This window comes from Gymnoscopelus braueri, assembly GCF_963280865.1.
Source record: "Gymnoscopelus braueri genome assembly, chromosome: 1".
NCBI classification, from domain to species: Eukaryota; Metazoa; Chordata; class Actinopteri; order Myctophiformes; family Myctophidae; genus Gymnoscopelus; species Gymnoscopelus braueri.
In genome coordinates, this window is record NC_137603.1 from 26,836,668 (window position 1) to 26,856,377 (window position 19,710).

Consider the following 19,710-nt stretch of genomic DNA (forward strand, 5'->3'; position numbering starts at 1 on the left):
ATCTGCTACTATTTGAAGTGAAAGTGAAAGTCTGTGGGTTTTATAAAAATTGAAGCAATGAAAAGCAATAAACAAGAGCTTATGACTAAATAATAACTACATTAGATCCATTGGAACACTGGTTCTCTTTTGCATTTTCTTAAAGGAAACATTTTCGAACGTACAAGGTCCACCTGATAGTGACGATATGCAAGGGACAATTGACGGGTCACCGGTCATTATTGAGAAATAAATCCTGACAAGGGTGAATATTTCTCAATAATGACCGGCGAACGGCAATTATCCCAGTTATTACCCGGCTTAATAAATTAATTAATAAATTGACCCAAAAATAACAACTAAACGAAGTATTTCCTTGCTTACGGTAGCCTAACGAAAGTATTCCATAAGTGTTGCGCTGGGCGGACACGGTCTCCTCGGAAAACAAGGAAGTGTTGATCAAATAGAATAGATTTTCGGTTACTGCATTGTCTATTTCTCGCTTCAAATGTTTTCAAAAACATTCTTGAGAGCAATATTTAGTTGTAAATTACATTGTGTGTTTGTTTACATGGCTGTCATGTTGGATAGAGCATAAAATCAAGCAGCGCAGCAGGTGCTCTGAGTCTTTAATTAGACAGCGGTCTGTTATTGAGCCCATCGGTCATTATAAAGAAATAACACACCGCTGAATTCAGCGATTGACCAATCAGAATCAAGAATTCAACCAAGCAGTGTAATAAGCACTTATATACAATTGTGCTACCTTTCTTCAGCATGGTGACTCGCAGGTCCTGTTTGCTCTGGGACTGAGTGCAGCTCATCACGACAGAGTCTCCCTCACTGTCCGATGTGGTTGAATGGCCCACCGTCAGGATCTGGATGTGACTGTCCTCCAGATGGGAAGTGGAGCCATCCATCCCTGCTGACACACAGTGGTGGAAGGCAATTAAGTACATTTACTCAAGTACTGTACTTAAGTACAAGTTTGCGGTATGTACTTTTATTTTACAGGAGTATCATTTTTTTTAATCATTAGCATTTATACTCCACTAGAACTCAGAGGCAAATATTGTTGCTTTAGTAACTAGTTAGATTTAGTGATTAACAGATTTAGATAATTATTACAAAACATGTAATCTCAGGGGTGGATTACCGCACGGTCGAAACCGGACCAAGGCCCAGGGTCCCCAGAGCTCTGGGCCAGAGCCTTTGTGTGAAGAATTGTCACTGTTTTTAACTTGGCATTTATTGTCAGAGGGCTTAGTCATTCATGTCAATTATTGTGTGTATGTGCACTGAAAATCCTGTTGAGATGCAGGTGAGTGTGCCGTTTGCGTGTAGCCTATGCATGTGCACTGTAGATCCTGTTGCAGGAGACAATAGTTATTGTGGTTCTGTCTGCAAGGCAGTGTACCTGCCGGTGGAGTGGGGTGGGGGGTCCTTTTACAAGTCTATGCCCAGGGGCCCATTGTCTCATAATCCGCCTATGCTTAAGCCCCATTTTATACTCCGGCTTTTCGAAAATAGCTGAATTACGAGCTCACAACGCGAATTACCGTATAATACACAGTAGTCGACTGTTTATTTGCGCGTTGCAGCATCAGTTTGAAGTCTGTCTGGGTTATTTATGCACATCTAGTCAGCTCTGGGATTTTCTCATGGTTCTTCTGGCACCCTCTGTTCCTTTTGTCATTCAATTAGCTGTTGTAACAAGGACGAACATAATGTCCCCACCGCTGCATCAAGCACTCAAGCACAGCATTACTAGCTATAGCACTGAAGTGGTCAGGCCATTATGACTTCAAAGCCACCCTCCAGTCCTTCTCCTAACAGAAACACATGGAATTAAATCAGATGTGCACGTGCATGCCCAGCACAAATATATCTTCTTACAATAAATGCAGGGAATCGCTGTACGTATGTACATATGTACGCGTCGCAGACAACCCGAGGGAGTACAGTGCCCAGCGTCGAGTCGGTCGGATAGGCGGTTGTCCAGAACTGACAGAAAGGGATCTGGCCGTGGCCCAAATGAGCCAATTGCTATTTGCTTGACACGGCAACCCCAGTCTAAGCTTGAGTTGGCTGGAGTTCCCCACACCTGGCACTCTTCAGACATTCTCCACACATTCTCCACTGACGTTTACCGCTGCACAAGGACTTCCCAGAACCACCGATCCTAACGTCAGGGATCTCCATATGGGCATAAAAGGGACAAGGACAGACAGATATACAGTAGAGATCTCCATATTATGGGCACAAAAGGGACACAGGCAGAGAGACGGTTAAAACGGGTACTCTGACAACGGGTAGAGTATAATGGGTAGAGGGCATGCATTCTCTATTTGCATTGTTCCCAACTTTGGCATCGTTCCTGAGTTGGCCAGTGCCCAACGGGAACCTGTCTAGTATATTAAGTATATTTCTGAAGGAATGCTTGATAGCCTGGATGTCATTTAAGTATGCGACAGAGTAGGGCGGGGAAATTAACGTAATTTTTCCTAAGCCAATATTTAGAACCAATAACCTAATCAAATAATCTAGAAGCATGTTTTTTCTTTATCTTACATCAATGAATCGACACGCAAAATGTTTATTATCGACTAAATCGATAACTGATTAACCACTTAACCACTTAACCCTGTATTACACATCGTTGTACAACATTTAAAAAAATAGACGATCTACAAGCTCACAATGTGACATGTTGTAGGTAGGTACAACCTACAACATGCCTTTTTCATCCCTGAGGGGAAATTAAGGTGTAGATCAGCTATTTTCACCAATTATTTTATAATTGTCTTTAATCGTAATTAATCGAGGCAAAAGTTTACAATAATTATGATATCGATTTGAAGTCACATTGCCTACGACAGAGTATACATTAGGCTTTATTCTACAGTTGATGACTACCTACACAGGCAGTGGTGGAAAGTAACTAAGTACATTTACTTAAGTACTGTACTTAAGTACAATCGTGAGGTACTTTTACTTTAATGGAGTATTTCCAATGTTTTACTCGACTACAATTATTTGAAAACTTTACTAGATACTTTGCAGATATATAAATTATTATATTATAAAACATACATTAACCACTTTAGCCCTGTTTCATACATAGGCTATTTGAAAATAGCCGATCTACAAGCTCACAACGCGTCGCGATGCGACGCGTTGTGAGCTTGTAGATCTGCTATTTTCAAACATTTTAGTACTTTTACTTTTGGTACTTTAAGCATATTTTGACGCCAATACTTTTGTACTTTTACTCAAGTAACATTTTGAACAGGGGCCTTTTACTTGTAACAGAGTATTTCTACATTGTGGTATTGATACTTTTACTTAAGTAGAAAATGTGAGTACTTCTTCCACCACTACACCTATACAGGAAACACTGGTGCACAACCGTGCACTGAGAGGGGTGCTCTTTTTGTTCAGGTGAGGTTGTTGGCTGACACCAGGCTGTCATGTGGGGCCAGGGCCACACATGACAGTATGTGGGAGAGCGAGAGAGAAACAGAGGGTGTGACAGTTCAATCAGTGCTGAGGATAGAGTCCCTGACCTGATTTCATCTCCTAGTTTTCTTTGGCAGAGGGGACAATGGTGTGGTGGGCGGGCTGGGGGGCAGTAAAAGTTAATTCTATTCTACTTTCTTTTCGCTTCTGTTTTCACACTGAGACTGTGATTGCTGAAAGCAAGGGTGTAGGGCTGCAACTATCGATTATTTTCTTAGCAATTGCTATCAATTACTTTTTTGATGAATCAAATAATTGAGAAGCGTGGTTTCTAAATATTTTTCATTTTTATATACGTAAAGATTTTTTTATCATTAGACTAAATTGATTGTCTAATTATTCAAGATTCAAGACGTTTTATTTGTTGCTGACTTATACAGGTACAAAGCAGCAAAAAACACTTAAGCCCCATTTTATACTCCATCATATAATGGTGTGACGCAAAATAGATAATATTAGATCATAATGATATATTGACTACTTGGAAGTGTGCATGAACTGACTCTTCAGCTGATTTCTGTTACGTATACAGCACGTGTTGCACAAGAGTGGAAACAGCATGACACTCTCTGAATCTGTGTCACTGAATCCAGTGTAAATCCTGATCTATACCAAAATGGCAGATCAACCTATAATCTACAATACCAGGTATAGACAGAGTAAAAATTAGAGATTCAGTAAAGTGGATTGAATGAGCCTGATCTCATGACAATTTCATAGTTCTTCTAAGGACAAGTACCTACTGCAATATACAATCAATTCTTAACGTGCATGACAGTGGATGAATCAAATATTACGAGTAGTAGTATGAGTTAAATGTGTACCATGGGGGGACTAGGGGTGAGTAATTATCAGCATATTATAATGCAGTATAAGTATGTTTATAATGCATTATAGACATGGGTTTCACAGAACCCAAATGGGTTTTTAGAGTTTTTATTTCCTGCATTTCTGGGAAATGATGTGAAATGTTTTGTTACCATATGGCAACAACATGGAACAGGGGCCACTAGAAAATCTGGAAAGCCTTCGTGGCCCACCCGCGTTCTTGGATAAATGGAAGCGCGTTCTTGGATAAATGGAACTAACGTAGAATATTTTAGGTTCCTATCTATCGGTATATATATTTTTTTTACAATATGTTTTTTAAATATATTAACCCATTCAATCCGGGAACGCATCTACAAATGTCTTCTAAATCCTCACAGTTTAAAAAAAAACTTATGTTGCTATATTTATCAGTGGTGCTCAAACTTTTTCATGTCAAGGACCCCCAAAATGATATGTATTTGGCCGCGGACCCCCATCGAAAAATATTTTGTTCCAACGAAGATTTGAGTTACAAATGTTCGCTTTAAAAAAATATATATATACATTTTCAAGATAAAAAAAAAAATAGCAGATCTTCAAGCTCATAGCGCGGCACTCTGTGCCACGCTATGAGCTTGAAGATCTGCTATTTTTTGAATAGCCAAAGAAATCTAAAATGACACAGATGCGTAACCCGGTCTTAAATGGCTTAATGTGTTATATTATCAATACAATCTTATTGTTTTACCAAGTACTTGGGGGCCCACTTTGCAAAATCCTCACGGCCCACCAGTGGGGCCCATGCCCACAGGTTGGGAATCACTGCCATAATAAAGGATTTGAGTGGCGGGTAGGCTGACCTTTGTGTCTCCCCTTCCTCTCCTTCCTGCCACTGCCCGTCTGTGGAGTGGAGCTGGCTGACGCCTTGCCCTTTTTGGCTGAGCGAGGCGCCTGTACGTCTGCCACGGCCTTCACCTCCTCCTGTTCAGCTTCTTGCACTACACACACACACACACACAGGAAGAGAAGAGAGAGTTGCAAGTTAGAAGAAATTATGAGATAGAAAAGAGGCGTGTGTGTGTGTGTGTGTGTGTGTGTGTGTGTGTGTGTGTGTGTGTGTGTGTGTGTGTGTGTGTGTGCTCAGTTGAACAGTGAGAACACAAGTAAGACGCGCAAACGCGGGAAGCGAACGCAGCTCGAAAAGAAGAATAGAAAGGAATAAGTGCAAATTAGTCATTTGGAATCCCATGTTACAGCATAGCTAGCTAGCAAGAAGAAATCTAAAACTGTCCTCAAACTAAGGCGTTTTCAACTTGCCATCCGGCCTGAACTATGCACAAATGACATGGAATTCTTAGATATCCCAATAGATGAACTCGTCTAGATGCTTTTAGATGTGTTATTTTTGACTGTAGCTGCTATATTTCTCTCAGAGGAGTGTAATTAGTCACCTAGGGGCAGGCGGATTTCAGCCACACTGTAGTGCACTGGTGGATTTCAGCCACATGGGGGCGCGGCTGCACACAGGTAGTGCACACAATACTGCACACAGACAGACGGACACACAAGCCGAGCACGGTTTCATAGTAAGCTCCACTTGCGCGGAGGCGCGCCATGCGTTCGCAAAAAGCAGCTGCTAGTTAGCCTGGCATGGCCAGACTAATATCACTGCGAAGATATTAGTCTGGAATCTCTGTATGGAACCTGCATTTCCAAGGGGCGAATTTAAAAAAATGCCTCTGGTGATAAACCCGCCCCCATATTTGCATACTGGGCCCTGATTGGTCCCTCACTACTTCGGAGGGAGTGAAATCCAATCACAACTGAGCGGTGCCAGACCAAATCTGCCGAGGGCAATTATTTTTTTGCAACGGCAGATTTGTCTGGTTTCCAGGCTAGCTGCTAGCAGGTTTAATGAAATCCATTCAATCCGGGAATGCATCTGTGTCATTTTAGATTTTAGCTATAGCCATTATTTTATACTTTGGCTATTCAAAAATAGCAGAGATACATTGTAGATCTGCTACTTTTGAAAAATCATGAAAAAGTTTGCAAATCTTTGAATATATATATTTTTTAAGCGAACATGTGTAACTCAAATCTTTGCTTCTGGGGGTCCCTGGAACAAAATATCTTGAGATGGGGGTGCCGCGACCAAATGCATATAATTTAGGGGGTCCTTGACATGAATTTTGAGACATTTTGAGAACCACTGATATTATAGCAACATACGGTTTTCAGAAAACTGTTAGGACTTAGAAGACATTTGTAGATGTGTTCCCGGATTGAATGGGTTAATGAAAATAGACACAGCAGTCGGGCTGAACAATTGATAGAAATAATTGAAAAGTCAGATGTCCATGCTTCAATACGGTGATGTGAATATTATCTGTAGAGGCAGATGTGTTTAAGATGTAAATGTGAGCTATAATATTAGATTTATTTATACAGTATGAAGGAAATAAAATATGTTTATGTTTTGGAAAATTGTTGGTAGTAATTTGAAGTATTCATGACTTGTAGTCAGTGGGCTCAACAAGCAATAACATCAGTATGGGCTTCTAAATAACAATTTATGTTGACAGAATCTAAAGTTGTGGTAAGTATACTGTAAACAGTGAACAGAATTGAAACTTTACTTAAAAGAAATTAAATCCATATTCGTTGAGCCTTCCTGTACACGGCAGTGCTGTTCCTTTTAACAGAAAGTAATGTGATTTTATCGAACAGGGTTATTGTTTCTCTGCCAGGCTTGAATACCACAAGCCGATGAAGCATGATTGCTGAATGCGCATTGACTGATGTCAGGCTGCAATCCAATGAAATATTATACTAGACAAGCCGATCCATACAGGTTTACTGTCCAGACTGACTTAAAGCAAGAAGGTTAATGATCCGCACAAGAAGACTGAAGAAATCTTTGAAGTAGAGATGTAAACTTAATTATCCTGCCTTTGTTCTTCTCTATGCTACAGTATTATAAACAGAGTCCAGGCCACATTTTAACAGAATATTTGACTAAAAGTGCTGGCTAAAGTCAATGATTGTGTTTTCAAACCTGTGGGACAGTTGACAGTCACTCTCAGAATTGCGATTAGACAGAAGTCAAGAGTGTAGATAAGCGGACTAAATTAATCTTTGCCACAACACGGCTCACGTGCTACTGTATCTGACAGAGGCATCTTCACAGTGCATGCAGCACCAGAGTCAAGGGCTTTGCACCAATTCAATTCACGTCAAATTATTACAATACAAAACATTTATGAATGAGTCTGACTAATCTAATAATGTGTTTCAGGGGCACGGTGGCGCAGTCGGTAGTCGCCTCACAGGGTTCGATTCCCGCTGGGGGCGTGTTCTCTCCTCCGCGTCATCAGTGCCCATACCAGTGCCCTAGGTGGGGTTGGCGAAATGGCCTTTCTGTGTGGAGTTTGCATGTTCTCCCTGTGTCCCCTAGGGTAGATACCTTCACAAAAAACATTCAGTAATCCTGGTCTCTATACTGCCTCCCCCTGGTCAGCCGAGGCGCCTGACGGAGGGGAAAGGAACTGGTTGGAATAATGTGTTCATTCCACACGCTACGTTCTACCGGGGAAACTCCCCCCTGTCTGTCGGGTGATAAGAAGTGGCCTGCTCACTTCTTAAGCGTTGAAGGAAGCATGAGCTCAGTTCGGGGCTCTCCTCAGGCTGGCAGAGGGAGAGTAGCGCCCAGGATTACAAGCTTAGGCATTGGCACTGGGTGAAAAATGGGTTACAAAATTGTGTGATAAAAATGTTACTAAAAATAATAATAATAATGTGTTCCAATAAACACAACCCATTTCTCATGTACAATTATTACATTTAGACAGTTACTTTGAGCTTAATTTGAACCAAATCATAATTTGATGCTACACACAGCACAGTGGAACTCAAAATGACGCAGTCGTAGTCAGACACCCCCCTACAGCACCCCCAGCAACAGCAGCTCCTGCTCTTTAAGTGAAAATACCACGCAATGCTTTAAATGTCAACCGACACAACATTCTATATGATGATGATGAGCACCGAGTGCTGTTAGGAGACTGTGTCTTATTATGTGGTGTGAGCAAAACCACCTGGAAGCTCAACGTGACAAAGACCAAGGAGCTGGTCGTGGATCGGAAGAGGAAGAATAAGAAGACCAGTGACCCCCGTTTCCATCCAGAGGGTCAGGACATTGTTTAGGACTAAAAGTGTGGTCCCCAGGGGTACTTGGGGGGGTCCCCCCCAGCAAAATTTGTAAATATAGCGTCACAATCATTTTAACCACTTTAACCATATTTGACACTTTGGCTATTCAAAAATAACAGATATACTAACTCATAGATATCTGCTATTTTTTGCAAATCTTTGAATGAAAAAAATATTTTTTGTTTTTACTCAAATCTTTGCTTCTGGAGGCCCCTGGCACAAAACATCTTTGAGATGGGGGTCCATACCCAAATACATATCATTTTGGGGGTCTTTGACATGAAAAGGTTTGAGAACCACTGGTTTAGGATTACAAATACTTGGGAGTCCACACTGATGAATAAACTGCGCTGGTCAAAAAACACTTTCCAAGAAGGGGCAGAGCAGCTCTCTACTTTCTAAGGAGATTGCGGTCCTTCAACATCTGCCAAAATGCACCACTGAGCGGCACAGGAGCTTATTTCTGCTTTTACGCTTAGTGGGCATTAACTGATTTGATTTGAGCAATAGGCTTACAGACATGCAATTTTCTTTCAGGGTTTTAATTACGTATTTTATTGTATTTTTTATTTTATTGCCTTTTTGTGTTCATGTTTTACGACGAGAGCAAATGTGGTATCCAATTTCCCCTCGAGGATCAAGAAAGTATTCTATTCTATTCTGTTTGAGCAGTGTTGACCAATACAACTGTGTCAACACTGTCACAAATATCAAGACTACACAGCAGTGGTGGAAAAAGTACTCAAATGCAAATGTAAAAGTATCAATACTGCAATGTAGAAGTTGTAGAAGTTGTCAAAATTTACTTGAGTAAAAGTACAAACGTATTGGTATGAAAATGTACTTAAAGTACCAAAAGTAAAAGCACTAAAATGTTTGAAAATAGCAGATCTACAAGCTCATCGCAACGCGCTGTGAGCTTGTAGATCGTCAATTTTCAAATAGCCTAGGTTTAAAATAGGGCTAAAGTGGTTAATGTATGTTTTATAATGTAAATTATGTAATAATTTATATCTGCAAAGTAACTAGTAACTAAAGTTTTCAAATGATTGCAGTGGAGTAAAAGTACAATATTTGCCTCTGAGATGTAGTGGAGTAGAAGTAAAAGTATAGACAATTGGAAATACTCGAGTAAAGTAAAAGTACCTCAAAAATTGTACTTAAGTACAGTACTTGAGTAAATGCAGTCAGTTACTTTACACCACTGCTACACAGTGAAATCCATTTCCCACACACTCAGAGTCACTGGTCATGCTTACCATGGTAGATGGTGCTGCTGTTGCTACTGAGGTAGGATTCCACCAGTGGAGCCTGCTCCTCACTCTGCTTGGTGCGACGTGCACGAGACCGTGCGTCCACGTTAGACTGAACCATCAGAGGCTCCTGTCTCTTCTTCTTCTGCTTCTGCTCCAGCAGCGCTCGCTAAACGAAGGACGCAGCAAGCCAGCATGTACATAGAGAAACACACACAAACACACACAATTTTGAGCTCTCTCTCGCTCTCTGTTATTTTGGTTTTCATACGCTGACCAATGCAATATTAAAATGTAATGCACATTCTCTACTTGATGAGGCTGAGATGAGGCTGTGTCCTTGAGGTTGACCATCAGATGACGTAGTCCTGCCACCTTATCACCGAATCAGTCACAAGGAATGGGACTGAATCAGTGAGATTACCATCAGTTAATTATTTATTGCCAAATTCAAGATGGCGTCTGTCCCATGGTGATGTCCCATTCTACAAAACAAATTAAACATAGTAAAGGCTGTAGTGGCCGCATGTCTTCTACGCAGCACTATGCTGATTGGAGAAGATACTGATCTCTCTGTCTTACTTCTTTACTATGCCCAGGGAGATATTAAGGGCCTTTATTCAGTTATGACTATGACGGTGTTGGCAGAAATATTGACTTCCAGAAGCTTGTAAAAGGAGACCCTGTCCTTCGGTCTTCTGCAATGCTTTCACTGTCCCAAACCAGATCACAGAGGCGATTGATAACCTTTAGTGTAAGTGCACAGATTCCCTTGCAACGATGCAATATAACACTTTAACCAAGAAGGTTGTCTCAGTTTCATCACTACAAATCAGCAGAAGTTTTAAGTGCTTTCTCTTCTAAAGCAAGCAACTAAGAGTATACCTAGCGCTAAGGTAAAAGTGCAATATATCAGCTACCTACGTTCTTAAACAGATGAGACAAATAGGAAAGTCGAATGAGCAATAAGCAATCCAATAAGACAAGAACTCGTACAACTAATTGACAACAAGTAGGCAAGTCAAAGAGGAAGGGTAGTGTTTCTTGAAGAGGTGGGTTTTCAGCCTGCGGCGAAAGATGGGCAGTGACTCTGCTGTCCTGACATCAGTGGGGAGTTCATTCCACCACTGTGGGGCCAGAACAGAAAAAAAGCTGTGACCGTGTAGATCGGCCAGAAGGACCACTGAGCGACGAGGCAACCAGTCGCCCTGAGGCGGCAGACCAAAGTGGTCGGGCAGGGGTCTAAGCCTCGACCATAGCCTGGAGGTAAGAAGGAGCTTTTCCTTTCACTGCCCTATAGGCTTGCACCAGGGTCTTAAACTGGATGCAAGCCGCTACGGGGAGCCAGTGTAGAGAACGAAGATGGATAGTTGTGTGGGAGAACTTGGGGCGGTTGAACACCAGACGAGCTGCAGCTTTCTGAACAAGCTCCAGAGGTCACCCATCCCCTCAAGGGTGGAGAGGAGGATCTGATGGTTCCCCGTGTCAAACACTGCAGACAGGTCCAGGAGTATCAGGACGGACGAGAGAGAGTTCGCTCTAGCGGCAAGGAGCGACTCCGTCACTGGCAGGAGGGCAGTCTCGGTCGAGTGGCCCACTTTGAACCCAGACTGGTGGGAGTCCAGGAGGTTGTTCTGGTGGAGGTACGAGGACAGTTGATTGAAGACAGCACGTTCAAGAGTTTTGGATAGGAAGGATAGAAGGGAAACCGGTCTGTAGTTCTTGATCTCAGAGGGGTCAAGTGTTGGTTTCTTTAGGAGGGCGGTGACAGTCTTGAAGGCAGAGGGAAAGCATCCAGACGTCAGAGACGTGTTGATGAGCTGGGTCAGGAAGTGAAGGAGTTCCGGTGCAGTGGACTGCAGCAGAGTGGATGGGACCGGGTCCAGGGAGCATGTGGTGGGGCGACTAGATGTAACAAGGAGAAGGACCTCGTTAGGGGAGAGGGGAGAAAAGTGGGATAGAGAGGGAGGCGGGGAGGGAAACGGAGTAGATAAAGGTAGAGAGGGAGGGGTGGAAGGCAGACGGGTGTGGGTGGTGCGCAGGGCACCAGCCGGGGGGGGGGGGAGGAAGGAGGGTCGGATATCATTCACCTTCTTGTCAAAGAAATTGGCGAAATCGTCAGGGAGGAGGGACGATGAGGGAAGAGGGTGGTGGTTGGAGGAGGGAGAGAAAAGAGAGCTGGCTCGCTCAGAGGAGCCAGTTACGGCCGGGCCACTTCTGTGGGGTCGCTACACTATGTTTGCGTGTCCAATCTCAATATGTAAAGTATCAGGTGCATCTGAAGATTGATTCATGACTATAAATGGATGCTTGCAATTATGCTGTGACATATTTTACTTTGAGCCCCATGAGGAGTTCTCGGCCTGTGAACAATGCCTACTGTAAAGTGACACAATAATGATCCCCCCATGTCATAGACTACCTTACAGAGAGCCATTATGTGAGTAAGTGTGAGAGTGACTGATTAAGATCGCCTAATTCACATAATACTAAACCATCTTTGCAGATGCTGAATATGTTTAATGTGCCTCTTCTTGTACAGAAGTTATACAGCTGCTAGCAGCTCCGTATCTAGGCCACAACGAGCAAACTCATTATCCTATTTCCCAAAAGATAATTAGTTTGACGTTTTCAAAAGAGCGGATTTAATTGTGCCAATCCTTGTAGCTCCGAAAAGCAACACGTTTTTTAAGCCCATCCTCCCCCTTGAGAGACAAAGAACTAAGACAGAGCTCAGAGCGTGGCTTTCACATTACAGAAAGGACTGGTGGCAACAGCCTGTAGTACAACATCTCACAGCCTGAAAAGCAACCTTGTCTGATACAGTACAAAATATTTTAGGGTTTGCTAAAATCACTACCAATGGTAAAAGGCTGGATATACGTAGCTCTCTCACCAGGCCAGCAGCCACCTGTGATTGAAACACAACAACACAAATCTCCCAATATAGCATTCTGCTCATGAAAAATGTAATTCCTGCCAATAGAGAATTCTAAGTGCAGTGCATTAATCCCCCTATTGCCTGCAAACTCATATCTAAGCCAAAACGTGGGCACAACAGACCTTCACTCAACTCGAATTAGAACAGGCCGCCTGGGTGTTTATTCCAAGAAATAAGGCAAATTTAGACAGCTGGATAAGCATGGGATCTAGGTCTAATTACAAATCATGATGATAGAAATATACAATTGATAAGCATTATTCAGTGTTTATACTGTGTAGGCCTACTGCAGTGTTATGTTCAGAATTTGACTGTAACATTGATTATAAAGGAAATTAAGGGCAGATCAGCAGTACAGTAGATTTCTGTCCGATTGTTTAGTGCTATTGACATTTCCAATACAGTATATAAATAAATGAGTGTCAATACTAGAAAAACTGCTCCTCTGAGCCAGGTCAGGTAGGTTATTGTGGGCCAGCAATGTTCGGAATTCACCAATCAGGATGGAATATGAAAAATCAAACAGGTCTGTCTTGATCACATGACTATAGAGATCATATGTAACAATTTGCGTGAAATTTTGATAAAATCTGACGGAGTAATATTAAAAAAATGATTTACATAAGTCGGCCTCCTGGTGGCGCAATAAAAAGCAGATGTGAAAAATGCAGGGCCAAGGTTTTTCCTTGGCCTCTGGGGAGTGCATACAAACTTTTACACAGATCGGTGCAGTTATAGATCCACCATGTTATAGCGCCACCATGAGGCTGATTTGAAAAATGTCAAGTGCATTTCTTCCTCTGCCTAGTGTGAATGTGTGTGCAAAGTTTTACGGAAATCACACACTGTGTTCATGATTTGATGCATTTTGTTCAAAAAGGAGCACTCCCGCAAACTTTGGAAGCCAATCTTAGCCAATCAGGATGAAATATGAAAAATCTGAAAGACCCGTTTTGTTTAATGACTATAGAGATACTGTGTACGTGAAGTTTGGACAAAATCTGTAGGAGTAATGTAAAAAAAATAATCTGCCTTCTGGTGGCGCTATAACAGTCCCATGTGAAACATTTGGGGCAGAGGTTCCGCTCTGGCATCCAAGGAGAGTGTGTGCACAGTTTAACTGCGATCAAGACAAGATTAGCTGATCACAGACGGAATCACGGACGAACGGACGGACGGACGGAGTCGGACAGGGTGCAGAACATAGTCTCGGCCATGTCTTTCTAACCTGACTCTGCCAGATGGAAGAAGCTTGCGTCACATTTGTTTCACAGGCTACTTCCATCTGGGACCTCGGTAGCACAATCGATGAAGGGGCGGTCCCTTTTTTTTTCAAGCTACTTGGCAGGTGATTGGATGATCCCGCCCCTAGCAACCGCTGATTGGTTCGAACACGCAGTGGTGCGGGCAGCTCTACTGTCTGAGCGAGTCCAGATGGAGGCTGTATTGTGAAGTCAATACCACCCCCATCTGGCGAAGTCAGGTTAATGTCTTTCGGCCTGGCGGAGACAAAGAGTGATCGAGCAGGGAACCTTTAAAAGGAGGAAACCGTTTCCACTCTGAATGTTTCAGAGAAACATGGAAATCAAGTTGGACGGAAGCTGTGTGTGTGAGAGAAAGACTCAGTGAAGCAGTGCAGCCAATGAGAATTGTTTGTGAAGTGAATGAGGATTTCCTGGGAGAACTCACTGTACAGAGACAATATTAAGAAGCCTTTTAGATTGCCCTATAACCGTTCAATACTTATGGGAGGGGGCGACAGGAGGAAAACAAGGGAGGGTCAAGCTTTTTTACATTTTAGTCCAAGGGAGGGTCATACTAATTGTAATCAATCAATAAAAAATATAGTATACAGTATAAACTGAAGACTGGAGAAATTATTCTCTTTCAAAAAAGATTTTAATAACATTTTGGTAACGCACCTAAACCACAGGAGAGAGAGAGAGACTTTGTGGACTTCTAAAAGGCGGATTTCAAAATGAAACCTGCGTTGAAAAATCATAATGCCACAAGTTTGACATTGTATTCTGACCGTAAGTGCACGCAGTTGCAATATTAACTTTATCCTGTGGGATGTGTCCAACATATCAAATCATATAATGTATCAAACATTGCTGGCCAGGGCACAGAATAATTTATATTAAGATCGTCATGCACATGCAAAAAAAGGACAATTACTACAATCGCTTTCTTCTGTAATTCTTAAAAGGTGTAGAACACCACTAGAGAGTAGGCTATAATCATATCGTTGTTTATTATAACTATAATAATAATTATAAGTAATCTGTGTATTACTGTTGTAAGTGTTGTTGTTGTTGTTGTGTTATTGTTGTATGTCTTGTTTTGTTTTGTTTGTTTTGTTTTGTTTTGTTTTGTTGATGTTGTTTGATCTGCCTGTTAAATGTTGTGTCTAAATGTATGAAAAATGTATCTCTGTAATCTGTGGATCCCCTCGAAAACGAGATGGTACATCTCAAGGGGTTATTTCGACGGACACGTAAATCCCGCCCACTACATTTGATTGGGTAAAGCGCTGCCTGCTTCCTGATCTGAAGGCACGCCCACTTGTAGGCCAGTGCGTACGCGATATGACGAACCCCCCGACAGATTCAAACGCAGAGCAGAATCTGTTCTTGAGAGATTAGGAAATAGGATACAATTTAGAAATCCTGAGTAATCCTTCCCTCATTTATAGTGATAATTGGTACAGTGTGAATAAAACGTAATAATATTTATTTAAATCTCAATTTGTTTCCTGCACTATAGACTTCGTCTCCATTTTGGACAAAAAAAAAGGTCAAAAACTTTCATTTTCTTTATCTTTCAAAAAGAGAATTAAGTGCAGGATACAGGCCTTCGAAAACAAGTGCTACAGAAGGATGCTACATATACCATATAAAGACCACCGGTCAAATGATTACGTTACACAGCTAGTTACCACCCATGCTGGAGAACAGGAGCCTCTACTCTCAACAGTAAAATATTGTAAACTGGCCTGGTATGGTCATGTCACAAGACATACGTCCATGTCAAAGACCATCTTACAGGGGACAGTAGAGGGAAAGCGAAGAAGAGGCAGGCAGAGAAAGTCCTGGATGGACAACATGAAGGAATAGACTGGTTGCAGCTTCCAAACCCTACGCACAGCTGTCCAAGCATCCACCATGATACCCCTACGGCCCCCTAGGCCATGGGATGAGTGACTGTACTGTACTGTACTGTACTGTACTGTACTGTACTGTACTGTACTGTACTGTACTGTACTGTACTGTACTGTACTGCACTTTATAAGCAGTGGTTTTCAAAGTGGGATCCAAGCAGTAAGTGCACGCAGTTGCAATATTAACTTTATCCTGTGGGATGTGTCCAACATATCAAATCATATAATGTATCAAACATTGCTGGCCAGGGCACAGAATAATTTATATTAAGATCGTCATGCACATGCAAAAAAAGGACAATTACTACAATCGCTTTCTTCTGTAATTCTTAAAAGGTGTAGAACACCACTAGAGAGTAGGCTATAATCATATCGTTGTTTATTATAACTATAATAATAATTATAAGTAATCTGTGTATTACTGTTGTAAGTGTTGTTGTTGTTGTGTTATTGTTGTATGTCTTGTTTTGTTTTGCTTTGTTTTGTTTGTTTTGTTTTGTTTTGTTTTGTTGATGTTGTTTGATCTGCCTGTTAAATGTTGTGTCTAAATGTATGAAAAATGTATCTCTGTAATCTGTGGATCCCCTCGAAAACGAGATGGTACATCTCAAGGGGTTATTTCCAATAAAGAATTTCTATATATATATATATTTGGTTGGGGAGGGTTAATAGTTTTTGTTTTTGTTTTCAATCACTTGGGGAGGGTCAAGAAAAACATATTTATGGCCCTGGGAGAGTCACACCTTTTCATTTAAGAGCACTTTAAAATCCTCCATCCTCATTGTCAGTATTGAATGGTCCCTAAGTGTTGATTGTTTTGAGTTACTGCTGGAGTGTCCTCCTAGCCAAGGCACTCTAGGTAGCACTTCCTCCTGGCTCTTGCCCTTATACTGCTCTGTAAATCATCAATCAAATTGGAAATGATTCATAAATAGTAAGCCTGCATGTATTCATTCTCCCTCTTGGTGGTCTTTCATGCATTCATCAGTGATAAGATAGGAAATCATAATAATAGATGTCATGTCGTGCCTCATGAAAGAAGCTAGAAGAACAGACTCCTGTGTGCTGTTTGCTTCACTTGCAATTAAAATATATTTATTGGAAAGAGACACCTTCTGTTCCCAATAAATATTTGTTTAATTGCAGGTGAAGTGGACAGTGTTTCTTCACTTGAGGTTAAAAATATATATTTATTGGGAACAGAAACTTTCTGTTCCCAATAAATAGATTTTATTTGCAAGTGGAGAGGACAGTGAGCGGGAGTTCATCGACATTACTACACGCTGTTCCAAATTCCAATGTTGATCCTGAGATCCAAATGATTAGATTTTTTAATTGAAAAAGGAAAGTGGATATGGGATAAATCAGGAAATAGGCAATCTGGGAACCCAGCGCCAAATGAAAAGGAAAAACAGCACCCTCTGCTGTTTTTGACTATCTCAGTTGGCTCTGGGAGGAAGTTGACGTAGCACCCGTGCGCAAGGAAACCAGGGTTTTGGTCTGCCTTCAGCGCATCACTTCCGGTGGTGCGACTATGTTTTCATTCCCACTAACAATATTTCTACACGGAACACTAACACCACTTCTCCCAGAGAACATGGATCGTTTTGGTTATAAGCCCACTTGTTTCTATGATGAAAGAGCAAGTTAAAATGTGAATATCTTTCCGTGGTTTTGTCTGCTCCGCGGACGCTATTGTTAAATTAGTTTCGGTTTGTTTCGAGTGGGGAAGGATCGACGGACACGTAAATCCCGCCCACTACATTTGATTGGGTAAAGCGCTGCCTGCTTCCTGATCTGAAGGCACGCCCACTTGTAGGCCAGTGCGTACGCGATATGACGAACCCCCCGACAGATTCAAACGCAGAGCAGAATCTGTTCTTGAGAGATTAGGAAATAGGATACAATTTAGAAATCCTGAGTAATCCTTCCCTCATTTATAGTGATAATTGGTACAGTGTGAATAAAACGTAATAATATTTATTTAAATCTCAATTTGTTTCCTGCACTATAGACTTCGTCTCCATTTTGGACAAAAAAAAAGGTCAAAAACTTTCATTTTCTTTATCTTTCAAAAAGAGAATTAAGTGCAGGATACAGGCCTTCGAAAACAAGTGCTACAGAAGGATGCTACATATACCATATAAAGACCACCGGTCAAATGATTACGTTACACAGCTAGTTACCACCCATGCTGGAGAACAGGAGCCTCTACTCTCAACAGTAAAATATTGTAAACTGGCCTGGTATGGTCATGTCACAAGACATACGTCCATGTCAAAGACCATCTTACAGGGGACAGTAGAGGGAAAGCGAAGAAGAGGCAGGCAGAGAAAGTCCTGGATGGACAACATGAAGGAATAGACTGGTTGCAGCTTCCAAACCCTACGCACAGCTGTCCAAGCATCCACCATGATACCCCTACGGCCCCCTAGGCCATGGGATGAGTGACTGTACTGTACTGTACTGTACTGTACTGTACTGTACTGCACTTTATAAGCAGTGGTTTTCAAAGTGGGATCCAAGCACCCCCCTCCCGAATGTGGAGTAGTTTAATGTCACTATAATTCAATTCACTTGAAATGATTACAAAACAAAAAACATTTGATTATTATAATAATGCACAATTATGATAATTAATTTGATTCAAGCTAAACATATTTTAATTTCAGTGTCCCGAATCATTTGATATGGGGTTCCATGGCCTAATGAAAGAAATTAAACAATATGAATCATCGCAAGAATCGCAAGAGCCGCCACTGATTTAACTATAGCGTGAAAAAAATAGATATGGATTTTGCACTTTAGTGTCATGGCTGTTTAAGTCATTCAAGATTCAAGATTCTCTATTGTTAAGCATAAGGGAGAGGAATTTTGAAGTTTCGGCTCCTCCACATTGCGGCTGAAAAACTGCAAGAATAGAAGAAAAACAATAGAATAAAGTGCTAAACTGTGCTAAAATCAATTACAATATCAGTGTGTGTGTGTGTGTGTGTATGTGTGTGTGTGTGTGTGTGTGTGTGTGTGTGTGTGTGTGTGTGTGTGTGTGCACGCGTGCGTGCACGCTTGCATGTGTGCATCCGTGCATGTATTTATTTATTTGTGTGTGACGTGACTGTGTATATATCATTTATTTATTTGTGTGTGACGTGTGTGTGTGTGTATATATCATTTATTTATTTGTGTGTGACGTGTGTGTATATATAATTTATTTGTTTTCGTGTGTATGCTGCGTAGCTTTGGCACAGCAGCACTCTCACTCTCTCATCTCTAAAATAAACGTCTCTCGTTTACAACAGCGCTGTACTGATCCAATCAGATATGCTCGCTGGCCGCTGAAATGCACAATAGAGCGTTGACAGAGACACCTACCTGTCTGTCCAGTTTCTGCTGTCGGAGGTTGCTGCCTTCATCGTCTAAAGTGCTGCACAGAGAAGGAAACAAAACAAAGAAGGATGTTAAATAACCACTTAAGCCCTATACCAGTGGTTCCCAAACCTTTTAGGTCAAGACCCAAAAGGGAAATTAGACGTTTGCCCAGGACCCAAACTAGGGAAAATAGCAGATCTACAAGCTCACAACGTGTCACTTTGCGCCACGTTGCTGTTTTTTTTGCTCTTTTCACTGCTTCTTAAAACCTCAAACCTTTTGAAAAAGGTTTGAGGGACATACACCATATGATATTAAATATCAACTATTTTTTTTTAATTCATGGTGTAGATCCTTTAAACGTTTTTTTTTTTTTCAAATGTATTTATGTTAAATATTTTCTATTTTATTCATGAAATACTTTTGGAAAATGTTGGAATTGTTTTTAATTGATGAAAAGTTGTGAC

General features: G+C 41.4%; 1 protein-coding gene across 1 annotated transcript in view; it reads right to left on the reverse strand.

Moving 5' to 3' along the window:
• Positions 1–19,710, reverse strand: part of tub (TUB bipartite transcription factor) — a gene marked incomplete at its 3' end in the record, with an annotated part of 42,598 nt that overhangs the window by 16,417 nt on the left and 6,471 nt on the right. Inside the window, exons 2-5 of the mRNA XM_080417848.1 lie at positions 19,247–19,298; positions 9,780–9,942; positions 5,169–5,306; positions 746–904 (exon numbers count right to left, since the gene is read on the reverse strand). Of these exons, the coding sequence (XP_080273974.1) occupies positions 746–904; positions 5,169–5,306; positions 9,780–9,942; positions 19,247–19,298 (512 nt within the window). The remainder of the gene's footprint in view (positions 1–745; positions 905–5,168; positions 5,307–9,779; positions 9,943–19,246; positions 19,299–19,710) is intronic.